Raw genomic sequence first — 17,869 nt, forward strand, 5'->3', positions numbered from 1 at the left:
CTCAGGTGCCAAAACGACGTCGTTTTGGGAGGCCGACCCGACCCAAACCTGGGCTAAGAATTTTTTTGTTGGAAGGTTAATTTCACCTTTAGCCCTTCCGCTTTTTAATGAATTTTCAATTAAATATTTTAGTTTTTTAAAAAATTTTACCCCGTGACAATTGTTCATCTTATTCTTCCGTATTATATTATATGGTATATAAGAAAAGTAAAGTAAAAGAATAAAATAAACAATAGACAAAGCTCAAATTCTACAAAAACCGATGATCTAATGCTACTCCAAAATTAAACCCCAAAGCGAAGAAAGAAGTTTACAAACATCTGAAACTACTGAAACACCACCCATTGAACTGTATGCCAATAACATCTCATCAACATTTATACTTTTGTCTTTGAAATTTTTAACAAGAAACAAGTTTACAAACATCTGAAACACTAAATGACAAATTCCACCCATTGAACTGTATGCCAATAACATCTTTGAAATTTTCAACAAAAGAAGTGACATCTTTTTTACTTTTCCTTCAAAGGATCTTTCTGAAGCCTCACTTCCTCCCCAACTTCGCTTTCAATCCCTGCAAATATCAGTCAATAAATTTATACTGATTCCTATTCTTATCTTGTTCCTAAGGAAACTTAGACTTGTTTGAAATGGTTTTTAATACCTCTCCCATCACTCTGAAGATACCAATCACAAATTTTGCGGCTCATCTTTCAAGCTGATTCCCTTGGGATGACTATTTCTAAATCAATTAGAACAAGGGGTATGTGGGAAATCTTAAACCACTCTCGTCCTTTATCACTTGAGCACTCTTCTCGCAGCAACGGACACCTGTAAATATGTAAATATTCAAGCGAGAGAAGCACCTTTTTTTTTGGAAGAGATGTTAGCTTGGGACATTCACTGATTACCAGTCTTTGAAGAGAGGCGAGGTCTTGAAAGTCCTCGGAGAACATGAATTCCAGGTTCTCAAATTGGAAAAGCGTGATATGGATGAGAGATGGAGGCAACATCATTCCAATCCCTTCTTCTGGGAAAGACACAACTTTTGAGCATCCTTCACCTCCGATGCTCAATTCTTGAAGAGAGGTGAGTCTATTTAATCCCCATTCCACAAGTGACCTATAAATCTTGGGTGCGTTTGAGATTTCAAGTGATGTGAGATTGGCAGGGAATCCCTCCGATGGAAATGATATGTCAGCCGAACAGTTGTCCACACTTAATCGTCGAAGGGAGGTGATGCTGGCCATGCACTTAGGAAGGGCTCCAAAATTTCCACAATCAACAACATTGAAAGTTCTGAAGCTGGTGCTGGGCAACCCACTTTCTTCAAACGAAACCAAATTTGAACACAAAACCAGCGAAATCTCCTGGAGATGCTTGAGCTTGTCTAGTCCTCGTGGTAGAGATTTAATTCCAGAAACTGTAATATTAATAGATTCAAGACAAGCGGTTTCCTCAAACTCTTGGGCTACGTATTCCAACTCTGGACATCCCACAATTATCAAATGTTTAAGCGTTATGGGGAACTTGTTGTTTGAAAATAGGCAACTCAGCCTTGAGCACTGGTCAATTTCGAGAAGTTGAAGATGATTGCAAATATTTTTATGCCCCTTCGATGACAAAGACATTAGAGATGGACACTTATAGATAGACAACTCATCAAGAAGACAGAGGGTACTACTCATACTCTTATTATCTTCTTTTTCATCAACCAAATACTCCAAATTCTCACAGTTGCTAATTCCCAGCGTTTTTAAATTAGGAGGTAAGTTATTCTCTGCAAAAGAAACCAAGCTTCGACAATTATCAATTTTCATCACTGTAAGAAATATGAGCTCATGTAAGACTTGTGGCAGTCTATTGAGCCTTTCACAGTCATATATCCGCAGAGATTCAACACGTGAAATCTTGTCAGGTTGCAATTCGGCTTCCTTGGCTTCCAAAGACTGCAGTTGAGGACAACGCGAAACGGTAATGAAACAATGTCCAACTAAACTAAACCCATTCCGTGATAGAGATGCCAACTCCTCCCAACCATCAATTGCAAAAATGTTCTGAGTTTCCAAACCTCAACATTGTCCTATCTGCTGGAATATTAAACTTTGAAATGTTAGAAAGAGACAAAGTTTGCAAAGAGGAAAGCTCCTTCGCAGGAGAAGAGCAATCATCCACCAGTTCTGCACACCCTTGTATACTGAATTTACACAGTGACGGTAAACTTGATATTGGTACTACCAAACTCGTACACCTATGAATTTCAAGATTTTGCAAGGAAGGAAGATGGCTAGGCAACCTTCCCAACAATTGAGGACAGGTTTTGATTGAAAGCTCACGAAGGCTGGGGAGATTCAAAACCTTATTGTCTCCTTCACAAGTGTCCCACTCCTTCCAGTTTGGAAGACTCTCAAAAGACAGAATCTCTAATGATGCAAATGGATTCAATTGATCTTCTCCGAAGAGCTCAACACCAATCTTCTGTACTTGATCGAAACCAATAATTGAAAGATCTTTTAACAATGGCAACCTTCCAACTGATGGTAGTGACTTGCAGTTTTTACGATTGCGAAGCTTCAAAGACGACAAATTCTTGAGGGAAGAATCTGCTATCCAAGATGAGAATTTTACACCCCCGTAATTCTCAATGATGAGTTGCTCAAGCTTCTTCGGAGGATGAAGAAAGTCCAACACCCGCTCTTCAACTTCTGTTTTCCTTGTATTATTCTCCAAGTCTGTACCCCATTGTAGTTCTAACCCATCAATCCCTAGCTTCTCATTTAACTTAGCTTCCCTCGCATCTTGACCATTAACATTCTCCAATCCAGAAAGACAAAAATTACCTCTAAGGTTTGACAAATTTTTCAATTCTCTAATAAGACGTCCATCACCTTCCCCTATAACAAAATTAGATAACGTTTGAAGCTGAGTTAGCTGATCAAATCCGGAGGGCATCCTTTCTATTGAATCCGCACCTCTAATATCAAGAAAATGCAAGTTGACAAGGTTTCCGATCTTCGAGGGTAAATTTTTGAGCTTTCGACAACCTCTTAAGATTAAAGTCTCCAAATGATAAAGAGTACACAAAGAATCAGGTAAACGATTGATTCGGGTTCTAGAAAATTTTAAGTAGCGTAGATGTTGTAAATTTTCAAAAAAGTCGGGCAAATCAGAGATCTCATACCCACCCAAAGAAAGAACCCTTAAGTAGCCAAGTCTTGGCAATAAATCATCCAAGACAACCTCAGATAAATAGAATACCTCATATCTTGGAGCCATTAAGCCTAAGAAAGTACGTAAAGAAGTCATTTGATAAAATGCCTCAAACTTCTTCACACTCTGATACGGATCATTGATAACATAAGCTGAGTGGCGAGAACGATGCGAAAACTGTTGCTGCTTTTCACCCTCCAGTCTGCAACATATTTCTCCTGCAACTAATTGAGCTAAATCAGACATAAGATCATGCATCACGAAACAGGATTTGTCTTCATTAGATCTTTGAAAAAATGACCTTGACACTAGATCTTGAAAATATTGGTTTCCAAGACCTTTGCCTTGAATTTTAGCTTTTGATTGCAAGAAACCTTCTGCTCTCCATAACAAGATTATCTCTTCTTCTTCAAATTCATAATCTTTAGGAAGTATGGAGCAGTATGCAAAGCATCGTTTCAAATGAGGCGGAAGATAATGGTAGCTTAATCGCAAAGCTGGAATTAAGCCACATGGATCTTCTGGTAGACCCATATCTCGCTCTCATATACTTTTTCCCATTCACTATGATCCGTAACTGTGCGTAATAAGCTTCCAATGGCTTTTGCTGCCAAAGGTAAGCCGTTGCACCTTCTCACTATGTTCTCTCCAATTTCTTTAAATTGGAGATGCCCATCAAAGTTTCTTGCTTTCAATGCATGCTGAGCAAATATGGATAAACAATCATGATGCGAGAGTTTATCCAAGTAAAACGCTTTCACCGAATCCACATTAGATGAAACCTTTTGGAGTCGAGTTGTTACAATAATCTTGGCTCCTGCTCCAAAAGGAGCCCGTAAGATGGTCCAATCACTGTAACTCTCGTTCCAAATGTCATCTAAAACAAGCAAGAACCTTTTCCCGGATAACTTCTCCTTCAACTTGACTTGAAGCAAGTTCAAGTCATTCTCATCAGGTGAGTCAGCATCGAGGGATCTTAAAATCGTCTTTGTTATGTTAACAGCATCAAAGTCATCAGAAACGCATACCCAGGACTTGTGATCGAAAGACTCCTTAATGCTGGGATCATTGTAAACAAGCTGAGCAAGAGTTGTTTTCCCCATCCCTCCCATGCCAACGATGGAAAGGACACAAACTCCATCGGAATTGTTACTTTTGAGCAACTCAAGCATTTCTTGCTTCTCATCGGCTCTACCAACATACTCCACAGCTCCATCCATCAAGGAAGTTGGTTGCAGCCTGGGTTTGTTTCCCTTGGAAGTTGCGCCTTGAGACATGATCTCACTCAACCCCAAACTACTTCTTCGAGTGTTCAAACTATTCAGTCTATCAGTGATTGCTTGTATCTTTGAAATCATCTTAGCATTGAACATAAAGAGAGTGGAGAGAAATGACCACCAGTACAGCAGGTTGGAATGAGTTTCCGTACCTTACTAGAGCTGGCTTGTGCTTGAGTTTTTTGGAGCTTGAGACGTAACTCTTGGTAAGCGAACTCGTCCAAGACGTCATCCACATCGTAAGCTAAGTCTTGGAGATCGTCCAACCAATTCTTGACACCCTCGTCCTTGATCTGCTTCTCCTCTGCATGGTTTAACACTGCTTTGATCTCGGGTAATATGGATTGCCACAGATTGAGTTGCTGGTGGACTTGCCGGTGATCGGCCACAAGGTTGAGTACAGAGTCAAGCAACTTGGCAGACAACAGCTCCAAAAAGGCAGAAAGAGCAGCCTCTCCAATGACAGACATGGTGGTATTGGGACAAAGAAATCGAAGAGAGAGATGAAGAAGGAAGGGGAGATTGGATTGTGTATAATTGGGGTTAACAGGGAATGGAGTTGAAGTCAACGAATAGAGACAAATGAGATGGAAAACACAAGAAAGTGGAAAACAGGTCAGAGTTTTTGGAAGGATTGGACCCTCCAATTTCTTTATTTTATTTTAATCAAAAGAGAATCTCATTGAAAAGAAATACATTATATTTTGTAAATTAATTTAATTGTAATTATTTACGCCATACAATAAATTAATTTTATTCAATGGATTTGAGTTTTTTAGTTAAAGACCAGAACTTATTAATTATTTTTTATTATTTTTAATTTTAAGTTTAAGTTTAAATTTATCTTAATTATTTTATTTTTTTATTTTGATATTATAAATGTATTGATTATTTATTAAAATCTGTATCTTCAAAATTGTTTTTTGAAATATGTTTTTTAGGAATATTTTAACACTCATAAGAGTCAAGTTCAATGTAATTGTTAATATCAATGAGTTTTTCATACCTATTGGAATCAAAGTAATTATTTGTCATGATTGTAGTACCTTGACATCTATGGATAGGAGTGAACGATCGATTAAATTGAGTGAAAAATTTTCATATTGATTGAATTCGTGAATCATATTTTATTATTCTAACTCTATTTGAATTTTTTTCGAATCGAGTCAAGTGAAATAAAATTCAAGTCGAACCAAATCGAGTGAAATTGTTCAAGTTAAATTAAAAAATTAAACATGTTACATTAAAATCTTGCTACAATATAATTAATTAAATGTCATAGCACATAAAATTAAAAAAATTCAAAGTAAAATAATAATAATAATAAATACTTTATTAAAATAAACTTGAATCATAAATTAACTTATTTAACTCCTCAAAATTATTATTCTGGAAAATTTTTACTTTTTAAACTTTCTTTATATTTTTTTTATTATTCTTCATGCCTGTTTTATGGTCCACATTTGAGATATGTAACTATCCCTTCCAATAATATTATTTTCAAGATTTAATCTTGTGTCTCCCATTGAAAGCACAATATATCTTTTACCGTTGCATAGGGCTATAAATGAATATTGAAAACAATCTAATTTTTATTCACTGATATTCGATTGTTAAGCTAAATAAATGAACAAACAAACAAACTCATTTATTAAATATATTGAGTACAAACAAAGCTTGTTCAATTAATTTATGTTTATGAACAAACTCATTTATCATTCATTAAAAATTCATTTAATAAATCATTCAAAACTTGTTTATTGTTTCATTATTAAATATTAATATCTAACTATAAATATTAATATTAACAGGGCTATCCTTTTGGATGCTACCTGCAGGAGAGATGTGGTCGGTGGTAATAATGTCAATAATGTCACCAAAATTGAGCAAGCAATAGGCATCTTTCACTCCATGCGGGCCTGGTGGTTCTACGGTCATGTTTTTGAAATATGGAGGCTCGTGAATGTATGTTGAGTTTGGATCCCAAGAATAAAGCGTGGAAGCAGGGACGGAAAGTTGATTCCACATCAGGTTGCCCTTTGTGATGGCTTCATAGGTGCTCTTCAACATATCAGGCAACACACTAGATTGAACAACCTGTCACGTTACAAAATTCCACGTCATTTGGGCTCAAAATAGTATGCAACACTGTCAACTTTCAAGTGACTTCACAGATTATTTACCTGTGCGATCTCATCATTACTAGGCCATATATCCTTGAAATATATACTTTTCCCCGATTTTCCTGTCCCTGTAGGCTCTTTCTCGAAATCAATATCAACCTGAAAATACAGAAATAAGGACCTAAAGATGCTGCTAACACAATATCAACCTGGACTAGCTATTCACAAGAGAAAAAATGAGCATCCTCGTAAACCACTATTATTATCATATTATTGTATCAACTTCCAAATTTAAATTTGTGATCTTGGATCCATGATGCATCACGGACTTGATAAATAGAACTTTTCACATTGAAAAGGGTTGGAAAAATATTGAAAGGCCAAGTAACAAAAGAGAAAATCTGCAGTGCCCAATTTTTGGAACACCATTGCATGAATAGTATCAAACTAAATTGTCTAAAATATTGTGGCATGACTAATCCAAAAGTAAGAAAATGTACTAGGCGCTGCATTTTCGTTAATACCAATATGAATGTTTTAAGGCAAATTTTTTTATGAATAGACTATTTTAGTTCCTCTAACGTAGATAGGATCGAAATTTTCAAACTTTTTTAATAAAAGGATTAAAATGCAATTTGAAATATAGTATAAGGATAATATTTAGGTGTATATGGTATTTTTCTTTAATTTAGATTACATAACATTTTAAAATGTTTGATTTCTAAATTTTATTTGATTAAAGATGCAATAATACAATCATTCTTATTATGTGTTTAAACTTGCAATAATTTCGTCATATATATTCAAAGTGAGTCTTCCAACAAATGTAATAGGCTTAGCTTTAATTATATATATATATATATATATATTTGAATTTCAAATGGGGAGGTGAGGGTGGCCCAATTGTTCTAACAAATGCTCAATTCATGAACAGGTCTCCTTATTATCTCCACACTTAATTCATTCATTCTGACTCGGATGTATATAGTTCCTATTGATTATCTATAGAAATGCATAGAAAAAAAACAATATAGTGGTATAACCATAGGTACATTTTCAGTCGCATTGTGCTTACTACGATACAAATTTAATAAATGTTACTGATTAATTTGTTATATTTTCATTTATCTCTTTAGTTAAGGGGTCATCTGGAGCAATGAACCTATTGCCTTGGCTAATAATAATAGTGGGATGCAAGGTTTCTTGTTGAAGAAGATTCTTGTTAGCCCACCGTCCACACACAACATCGTGTAGGATTACTTTGTTGATTCTCAATTTCGTGTTTCAAATTTTTCTCAAAAAAATTAACAAAAAATTACTTTATTATGGTTTGCCTTTTTCAGTGATCTAGAAACACGAAATAATTAGCAAAGGGAAAGGGGTGGTCGGGGAGAGGGTCGAATTCTTGTAAGGTAAGAGATTGGGGATGGTGTAGAGGCCGCCCTGGATGAATCAAAGGTGACCTGAGTAGGGAATTTTTTTTTCTTTATTTCTCTTTATTCTTCTTCTTCTACAACTACAAGTTAATAGGGGATGTTGTAGAGGCTGTTTTCCACATGGGATGCCAACATGGCAAGTTAACGGGACACCTCAACTTTCTGTTACATTTGTAATGGTAGTGACCAATTTATCATTTTTTGAAAGTTGAGTGATTGAATTGAAACCAGAGTAGCTGTTTTGTGAACTACATCAAAGTTGAGTGACTATTGGTGTAATTTACCCTTTTAAAAATTAGTCTAGAAATTTTTACATCTAATGCATTAATTTTATTAAATTTAAGAAAATTTAATACATTATATATCCTGTTAACCCATACCATACTCACATTTTCAAAGGAGATCTAAATTTCTTGATGCATCAAAGAAAAACAAATCGTTGCGAACTTTTGTAGAACTAAGAGTTATTTCTAGCACTTTAACTCCTTCCTTACATTTAAGAGTCCCAGAGAATCTAGTGAGTCTTCCAACAAATGTTGCAGACATAGCTTTAATTATATCCTTCTTTTTGAATTTGAAATGGGGAGGTGAGGGTGGCCCAGATGTTACAAAAAAATGCTCCATTCATGAATAGATCTCCTTCTGCTCTCCATATCCAATTCCTCCATTCTGACTCTGGTGCATAGTTCCTATGGGTTATCTATAGAAATGCATTGAACAAAAACAATTTAGTGGTATAATCGTAGGTACATTTTCAATTGCATTGTGCTTACCACTATATAAAATTAATAAATGTTATCGATTAATTTGTTATATTTTCATTTACCTCTTTAACTAGGGGGTTATCTGGAGCAATGAACCTGTTGCCTTGGCTAATAATAGTGGGATGCATGCTACCTCCAATGGCATACAATTTCCAATAAGTGTAGTCATTGTTGACAACATGAAAGTATCCCCATCAGCATCTAGGCATTTTTTGTATCAATTCTTTTCCAAAATGGCATTTTTTGTATTAATTCTTTTCCAAAAAGGTTGAATGCAAGTGCGACTTGCATATATTGATCTTTAGAATAGGTATCACTTGCACTTAACAAGATCACCTGAAAGAAAAATCCAAGAATGTTTAGTTGAAAACTAGATTACAAAATGTGTACCATGTTGAGTATTTTAAGATAAAACTTACATGACCATGATGGGGTGAAATGACAATTTGAAATGGTAATGGCAGTGGAACCTTATATTGCATCAATGTGTCCGTCCTGACACTCAGACATGAAAATATGATCAAGCTAAATCCTTGATGATCCAAATATGGAAATCCCATCTCCATCGCCAACTGTGCGATAACCATAATGATCTTCAGAGTCTCTTATTAGGCCACCATTACTTTTAACAGTGCGATGAACATGAATGTTATGAATTACGACATTGTGCACAAATTGAAGTGTAATGCCACATTCATATGCTATATAAACATTTGATCCACGACTATCAATTGTTTTATGGCTTTGAACCATTATCTCTTGTGATAATTTAATGTTCATATCATGGGCAAAAATTATCCATATCAATTGTTTTATGGCTTTTAACCATTAGCTCTTGTGATAACTTAAAGTTCATATCAGGAGCAAAAATTATCCATAATGGTCTCTTTTGAATCACAGCGTGACGTAAAGTTCTTGGTTTAGGATTTACAACATCATCATCAGAATTATCGGCAACCAAATACTATTCTCCCGTATTCCCTTCCCCGGATTTTGTGGCCAAAACCAAGGACACACTTTGATAGTCTTTTGCGATTCTTGGAGTTCTTCTTGCATCTCCAGCACCTATCAATTGGATTGATCGTCATGCATGGACTAGTGTTCTTATGTTTGTCCCTCAAGGATCTTCTCGTGCTATTAGTAATAACATCCTTAAATTCTAAGGGTTGGTTGGACAAAGTTTTTTTAAGAACCCTGCAACAAATTATCTAATATAATATATAATGCCTGCATTTAACATACAAATTGAGAAAGTTTCAGGAGATGGTAACTTGTTAAGGGAACTAACATTGGAACCATTGGCTTTAATCCATCTAAATAATGATATTTTTATCATTAAGCTAAAGGCCTATGATTATTACAACTCAATAACATTATGAGTTAATGGTCCAAAATACAAATATGATAGATTGCTATTTGACATAGACAGTAATGGAAGCAAGAGTAACTAAGAGTTTAATTAGCTTAATTAGTCCTTGTAGATATTTTTAATTTGTTACATTCGATTCTATATTTCAAATTTCAATATATGTAATTTCAAAAGAAAGTTATAATTTACTTGTTAACATGATAGTTCAAGTGACTGGTAACATTTTCTGGGCACCGTTCATAAGCTGTTAGAGCAATCTTCCAGGCTTCTTCTTCACGTTGCTTCCAAAAATCATCAAATTCAGCAATATTTGCCCATAGCTTTGGAATTAGGGTGAAAAAAGAAAAAAGGAAAACAACCCTTAGCTTAGTTACCTCCATTATTGTTCTCTTTATATATGTTTCTCTTTTTAGGTATATTTCCTTGGTTTAATTATCTAGGTGATATGGTAAGGCCAAGGTTTTAAAACTAAAGAAAAAGTGTTAAAACCTAAATATCTAGTACTCTAAGTTGCCGACTTTAGTCGGCTGAGGCCTTGATTTTGATAAACTGTGAGTTTACCTTTAATTAAACTATCCATGTCATTAGGTAACTGTCCAATTATCATCCAACTTACATATATTTTATATTTTTTAATGAAATCAATGAGAATTTTCAGTTATCTTCCCGTTCAAACTCTTTCCTCTCGATTTTGCTTCTGCTTTAATGAAATCAATGAGAATTTTCAGTTATCTTCCTGTTCAAACTCTTTCCTCTCGATTTTGCTTCTGCTCTCTTTTGTTTTTGCTTTTGTTTTGCTGCCAAAACTCCAACATCTAATCATGGAAATCTTAGGTCGCCAATTGGCAAAACCATCAAGAATTTAACCATTTTGACCACTAAAACCTAACTGTCATTTAAAATAGAAATGTTTTTCCTTTTTATTGTAAAGTTTGCCATGGATTGAACAAAAAATTCAACAATCCATTCACAACTTGCACAACTGTCAACAAAAAGTATTTCATTATTCCACATCATACCACTTTTTCTTCAAAATCCCAAAAGGAAACGTTAAATCTATTAAGAAACAATTGGGCATGATCAAAGTTTCTATGCATAATATGAGAATATATATTTATCATGGAAATGTGCTATTCTTTTAAGACTTCCATTTCTTGTAAAGCGAGCTGTGTTTAAAGAAGGAAATCTCGAGCTGTGTATGCAAATCCGAGCTGTGTCAAAAAACATTCGACTAGAATATTTGGGTATGATGATGGAAATCTCGAGAGGGAAAAAAATTCAACTTACTTATATTTTGGTTGCTTATTCTATTCTTCTGTTTCTACTGTCTTTAAAGAAGGAAGCCAACCTGAAAAACGCTGAGGCGATCACTAAGGCAGCTAAGAGAAAATACCATGAGGAAACCGAAAAGTTAAGCGAATTGCAGTACCAGTTCAAAGCTGCAAATGACATCCAACAAGAAGCGTATGCGCAGTTGCAACGTTTGAAGAAACAATCATATGAGAAGGTACTTTTAAATTCTGTAAGCTCGAAAGGCTAAACGAGATGCGAATGAAGCCGTCGCTAAACCACCACAAAACTCCCAGCACTGCCAACATAGGAAGAAAACCTCAACAGAGGAGACCAAGAACGCAACTGTCCAAGAAGGCTCCATCAACACCAATACCCGCCCCTGACGTCGCCGGTGGCGGGCATCTCATCTGGGGTTGACAAAAATTTTAACGTCGCCTGAGAGATTCGAACTCTCGCGGGAAAAATCCCATGTACTTAGCAGGCACACGCCTTAACCACTCGGCCAAAGCGACACTAATTTATAGCGTAAATTAAGATTAAAATAACAAATAATTTGAGATGCTGTCCAAGCTAAATAGCTGAAGCTACGTGTGGGAAGAATAGATGGTCACTTAATACTCAGCCAATAATATAAAATCTTAGTTCTAATACAATAATATTATCTACCAATAATTGGGAAAACAGCAGTCGACCTCGGGGTTGGAGGATGGGGCCGAGGTCGGGATGAGAGGTGGATGTCCAATAATATTATGATTTTGGAATTTTAGAATGTTGTTGGATGTTATCCTTATTTTATTGGTTTTATTTGGGTCTGAATTGTTGAAGTATTGATGTAGTTTTGGGTTATAAGTATGGTCAATTGGATGTTAGATATCACTACAGTATCTAATCTTACCGCCACTGTAATTTTTACACTAATCATAGGTAAATGCACCGCCCATCCAAACTCACCCATTGTGTTGAGGATGCATGTTGAAAAGGAAAATGTTTGAGCACGAATTTTGCCCTATTTTTTCGTATTTTTGTCGATTTGTACAAAGGTATCAATATTCAAGTTATAAGTATCGATATCTCAATGTTGAAATGATAGTGCTTAAGTATCAATACTTAGGGTAAAAATATCCATACCTGTGCTTGACTATTGATAAAATGTTTGGATTCAAGAATTGACAAAATGCTAAGTTGGTATCATTTTTCTTGTTAGTATCGATACTCATTTTACAAAATATCAATACATTAGTTTGTGTATCGATACTTACACTGATTTCTTTGAAGATTTGCTCAATGGTCCTTAAACACATATTAAACTGTTTCTGAAGTTGTATGATTGTTTAGCCGCGAACACCTCTGTAAATGTTGTAAATTTTCATGAAACTGATCTTGCTTGAAACTATGTGTGCATGTGATAAAGTTTCAATAGTGATGTAGCATCCTGTAACTCAAGTCCGGCGACCAAGCCAACTGAGGGGTGTTACATTAATCGTCTAGTGGCTTAAATAAAATGATAAATTTATTTATAAAAGTATAATAATTTAAGAAATTAATTTTTATTACACCTTAATTTATCATATAAATTCAGTTCAACAATTTTTAAATTTAAGTATGATAACATATTTATATGGTTTGTTTTTTTGATTGAAACTAAAAATTTCACAAAATAGTTGTGATATATATATATATATATACATATATATAATTTTAATGTTTCGGAAATGGAGTGATAATCATAACCTTTAATCATCACATTCACATAATTTTCTATTAATTTTTGTTTTATGACATTTTTTTATGCATTACTCACAATCTGTGATTTATTTTTTTCCATCATGAAAAAATTGAAAAAGTTAAACTAAGGTTTTTAAAAGTTAAGAGAGAAAAGAAAAAGAAGAAAAAAAAACCATTTTGGTTTTTAATTACACTTATTCTGGGAAAATTATATTCACTAATATAATAAAAATAAATGTTAACTTTTGTTTTCAATCCGGAATCTGAGATAACCTAATAAATGAACTATAACAAAATTATATTTTACTAATGATATCTTGACATTATTCAAGAATGTGAGAATGAGATGACCAAAATTTTCAAGAATCCAAACACCGTAATCTCATTTAAGAATGTAATATTACAAACTGTAATGTAAGATTCAACTAACCAAATGTTCCCAAGTGTAATTAGAGCAACTAACTACAGAATAAAAATTAGATTAATTGTGCAGATAATTACAAACAGTTACATACAAATCTAATTTTTTTATAGCTTTTCACACGCCCATATATATCTAAGTTTAAAATATTATTTTTATATGGTAATAATAGTATTTTAATTGTATAGCATATATATTTTTTAAAAGTACATTTTATGGCATATATGTTATTTTTAACATTTAATTGTATATTAATTTGCTAATATTGTTTAAGTGATTTGAATTTTGTTATTTTTATTGATTTATTCAATGATAGTTCTTGAATTGCATAATTGTTTCTGTTTTGATGATGAATGTTCTGTTTAGTGTAGGAATGCTCTGTAACCCTAATCTAACGAAAGAGATGGATTAGGGGTGTTGCAAATCTTGCTTGGATTAAATAGTTAATTGGATTGCTTCCCTACATTTATAATGTATGAATAACATGCTCATGATTTTATCTGAATGAATAACCAACCAAGGCACATAACATCATTAACAAAATTTTAACAATCTAAGTTAAAAGAATGCAATAAATCTAACAACAACAAAATTAAGTCATGTTAATTAAATTGAAAGAGAAAATATTTAACAATCATGTTCATCAATTCATAACAAATTAAAAAGTTAAAAAAAAAAAGAAGAGGAAAGTAACTAGAAGACAAATATGGTGTTTCTCTATAACTCAACTTGTGTTCCTTTTCCTCCTTCCTTCTGCTTTGCTCCTTCACACAATTATTTTTAAGATTCCAAATTTTGCTACTCAAAGAACTTCTACAATGCGTCTCTCAAACTCTTGTATTGCTCGCTCAAATGGGAAGTGAAAGAATGAAGAATGGGAAAAGAGATGGTGAGTGAGGAATGAGTGCAATGAGTGAATAGCTAGGGCTATTTATACTTGTAAAGATTTGCTATTTTTAGCAAATGAGAGCCTTCAAATGAGTGAGTGGATAACTTTGAAATTTTTGCTTGATTCGTGGGAAAGAAACCTTAAAATGAGGAGAGGAGTAGGAAGGTCACATATGAGAATTTTGTGGTTGATTTTAAATGTTTTACTAAGTCTTGGGTGGTTGATTTGGGCAGCTCTATAGACAGTTGGGACTTCTCCTCCTTAATGGATGGTTTAGGCTCTTATCTCCTTAGCAAGCTATCCATTTTTGCTGACCCAATTCTTTAATTGGGTCAAGAGAATTTTCAAAGTCTAATAAGCCTTTAATTGGGTCCAAAGATGACCATATATCAACCCTCTTCTACATGGCTTGTGTTGTAGAAATGCAATAACATTAAGCACCAAAAGGGTGAGCTTCAAGACTATCTTTTCTTCCAATGCATCAACTGTCTCAAAAATTGCAATCATGTGTTTTAGTGTATAAAATGATCAAATTAGCAAATTCATCTTAGTATCATTTAACAGGACAAAGTTGTCATAAAAATCCCAAAATTTGTTATCAAACACTTAAAATTTGCATGAATTACCAGTCTAGAAGTGCTAAATATAACTCTATATTTTAGACTTTTCAATTAGACAGGAGAGGCGACGGTAAAAAAAAAAAGGAAAGAAACAAGAGGCTGAGCAGTAGTGCATGTTAACTAGAGGCAAGGCCATTGACGGTGGTGGCTCGGTTCGACCACGGAGAGCAATGGCAGTGAAACGGCAATCAAGGGCTTTAAAAACAAAAAAAAGTAAAGTAGAAAAGAAACGGGAGAGAGAAAGGAAATGTGGATCATTTGGTGGCTTCTCCGATCAGCGACATCATCGAAACAAGCAGTGACGACACAACTTATTATTTGGAAATGAAAGAGAAGGAGGAAAAGAGTTGACCAATGCCATTATTTGGACCGAAGAACAAATGCCGGAGTGCGGCTATGGTGCTTGCCGGCGACAGCTAAGGTTTGGAAAGAGAGAAAGAGAATAGGAAGAAAAGAAAGAAATAAAATTGAAACAGGAGAGAATAAAAAAAGGGAAAAAGGAAAAAAAAGTGAAATAGAAAATTAGAATGAGAAAATTAGATAAAAATGTCGAAATAAAAAAAAAGTTAGGGAATTAGATCGATATTTCCTAAATTTGGGAAAATAATTCTATTTTGGAAAGAGAAACAGAAAACACATCTTAGAAAAAATCTTTTGTACAAATGTATATTCTTTTGACATATTAGCTTTTTTTAGTCAAATGGTTAAATGTTAGTAGTTTTATTATTTAGTGTTTGAGTTCAATTTCTCTTTAATAAATATATTGTAAAAAATATACTAATTTGTCAAAAGAAAATGAGTTTTGTAGAAAACGCTTTTCCTAAGACACATTTTCTATTTCTCTCTTCAAAATCATCAACATATTTCCTTAAATTTAGAATTATCATACAACACGTAATCAATAATGTACCAATTTTGGTAGTCGTAATGGTGCTATAACCCTTCATACGCGTAATTGACTCTCGAATCTTTTTTTTTCTTTGGATTTCAACGCATACCTAAAAATTGTCAATTTTAGAGAGACTTTAAAATTTCATTATAAAATGTGATTTTATAGGTAATCGATCACACCTAACCAAAAATATCTAGTGACAACTCCTTTTTTTTTTAAAATAAAATCCACACTTTTCTTAAAATCAAAACTTCCATATTTTAAAATAAGCCTCAAGCTGATTTTTTTTTTATTTCAATTGAGCAAAAAAGGATCATGACAATTAAAAGAAAGACAAAAATCTTCTTTGATACTTTACGACTTGCATTGGCTGAAGTATATAAGAGGATAAATACAATACTTAGAACTATATATAACTCACTCCAACTATTGAATAAGAGGATAAATGTGCCTCAGAACGCTCAAACTCGAGCTAAGACTATATCGACTAAAATTAAATTTGAATAAAAAATTTTTAATAAATGAATACAAAAATCTTCAGGCCAATTCAACTAATTAATTGAGTTAAACTGATCTTACTTTTAAATAAATATAATTTTTATGAATAAATAAAACTATATATTCAAAATAAGGAAAATGTTATAAGATTGAAGTTTAATGTCAAATTAAACTCATTTATATTGATGTTCATCTTATTCATCCGTATTATATCAAAGTAGTATATACAAAAATTAAAATAAAAAAATAAAGATCAAAATAATATACGTACTTTGGGAATAATTCCATTGCCAGAATAAAAAAGTGAACACGAGATTACAATAGACAAAGCTCACATTATAGAAAAACCGATGACCTAATGGTACTACAAAATTAAACCCCAAAGCCAAAAAAAACAGTTTACAAACATCTGAAAATACTGAAACACCACCCACCCTTTTACTAGCCTTTTACAAAATACTAAATGACAAATTCCACCCATTGAAGTGTGGTAATTTTGCAAAGGGACACTCCATCACAATATGCCAATAACATCTCATCAACATTTATACTTTGTCTTTGAAAATTTTAAAAAGATTGACTAAACTTAGGATTGGCATAGCAATGTCACCAGGATGTGTTTAACGATGTCTAACAAAGGATACTCTGCAGATCCAATCAAACACTTTACTAATGCAAAATGAGAAAGAAAGATAAGACGGGAATCATGCAAAATTAATGATGGAAATAAGCATGTTATATGGTTTAAATATAATTTCAAGCTCATATTAAAGTATACCAAATTCATCACATCTTTTACATTTGCGAAGCTGACAAATTCTTGAAACAAGAATCTGCCATCCAAGATGAGAATTTTGACCACCGCAATTCTTAATGATGAGTTGCTCAAACTTTTTCTAAGATCGAAGAAAGTCTAGCACCCTCTCTTCGACTTCTTTTTTCCTTGTTTATTCTCCAACTCTCTACCCCATGTCTTCATTAGTTTTCTTGAACAGATCTTCTGAAATCAACACTACCTCGTCGATTTAGCTTTCATCACCTTTAAAAATAAATAAATATATAAGAAAGATCAGACAGCAATACTGCAAAATGATGGAAATAAGCAATGTTTCACATGCTTATATCATATGATTTAAACCATATCAAATTCATCACATCTAAGAATCCAAAATATTCTCCAAAATCACAAAAATTCTCTTCAATGGCATCAGGATGGTTATATACAAATACCGAAGAGAAGTGACATCTTTTTACTTTTCCTTCAAAGGATCTTTCTGAAAGCCCACTTCCACGCCAACTTAGCTTTCAATGCCTGCAAATATCAATAAATAAATTTATACTAATTGCTATTA

At 33.5% G+C, this 17,869-nt stretch overlaps 3 protein-coding genes, 1 non-coding gene and 2 pseudogenes across 4 annotated transcripts in view; all 6 read right to left on the reverse strand.

The window, feature by feature from the left end:
• Positions 1-344: 344 nt before the first annotated feature.
• LOC121203471 (putative disease resistance protein At3g14460) lies at positions 345-4,590 on the reverse strand (annotated as a pseudogene).
• Positions 345-17,869, reverse strand: part of LOC107887459 (putative disease resistance RPP13-like protein 1) — a 66,159-nt gene continuing 48,634 nt past the window's right edge. Inside the window, exon 2 of the mRNA XM_041092508.1 lies at positions 345-574. The gene's annotated coding sequence lies outside the window, so the exon portion shown is untranslated. The remainder of the gene's footprint in view (positions 575-17,869) is intronic.
• Positions 3,775-4,957, reverse strand: LOC107887945 (putative disease resistance RPP13-like protein 1). Its single transcript, XM_041092823.1, has 3 exons — positions 4,640-4,957; positions 3,841-4,556; positions 3,775-3,787 (listed from the first exon to the last, which is right to left on the reverse strand). Exons 1-3 carry the CDS (start codon positions 4,955-4,957, stop codon positions 3,775-3,777), a joined length of 1,047 nt encoding a protein of 348 aa, XP_040948757.1.
• LOC121217302 (aconitate hydratase, cytoplasmic-like) lies at positions 6,273-8,592 on the reverse strand. Its single transcript, XM_041092824.1, has 3 exons — positions 8,494-8,592; positions 6,671-6,769; positions 6,273-6,584 (listed from the first exon to the last, which is right to left on the reverse strand). The coding sequence occupies exons 1-3, from the start codon at positions 8,590-8,592 to the stop codon at positions 6,273-6,275; spliced, it is 510 nt and encodes a 169-aa protein (XP_040948758.1).
• Positions 8,597-10,559, reverse strand: LOC107887944 (probable pectate lyase 19; annotated as a pseudogene).
• Positions 11,902-11,984, reverse strand: TRNAS-GCU (transfer RNA serine (anticodon GCU)). Its single transcript has one exon. It is a non-coding gene; the product is annotated as a tRNA-Ser (tRNA).

The sequence above is a fragment of the Gossypium hirsutum genome, chromosome D05, assembly GCF_007990345.1.
Source record: "Gossypium hirsutum isolate 1008001.06 chromosome D05, Gossypium_hirsutum_v2.1, whole genome shotgun sequence".
NCBI classification, from domain to species: Eukaryota; Viridiplantae; Streptophyta; class Magnoliopsida; order Malvales; family Malvaceae; genus Gossypium; species Gossypium hirsutum.

What these genes read in the sequence shown, in the direction of transcription:
- LOC107887945 (XM_041092823.1), bottom strand. Translation starts at nt 4,957, where the DNA reads ATGTCTGTCATTGGAGAGGCTGCTCTTTCTGCCTTTTTGGAGCTGTTG. An exon ending in CACAAGCCAGCTCTAGTAAG is followed by an intron (nt 4,557 to 4,639) that starts GTACGGAAACTC and finishes ATGATTTCAAAG; the next exon opens with ATACAAGCAATCACTGATAG.
- LOC121217302 (XM_041092824.1), bottom strand. Translation starts at nt 8,592, where the DNA reads ATGTCTGCAACATTTGTTGGAAGACTCACTAGATTCTCTGGGACTCTT. An exon ending in TAACTCTTAGTTCTACAAAA is followed by an intron (nt 6,770 to 8,493) that starts GTTCGCAACGAT and finishes CTGTATTTTCAG; the next exon opens with GTTGATATTGATTTCGAGAA. An exon ending in GTAATGATGAGATCGCACAG is followed by an intron (nt 6,585 to 6,670) that starts GTAAATAATCTG and finishes GTAACGTGACAG; the next exon opens with GTTGTTCAATCTAGTGTGTT.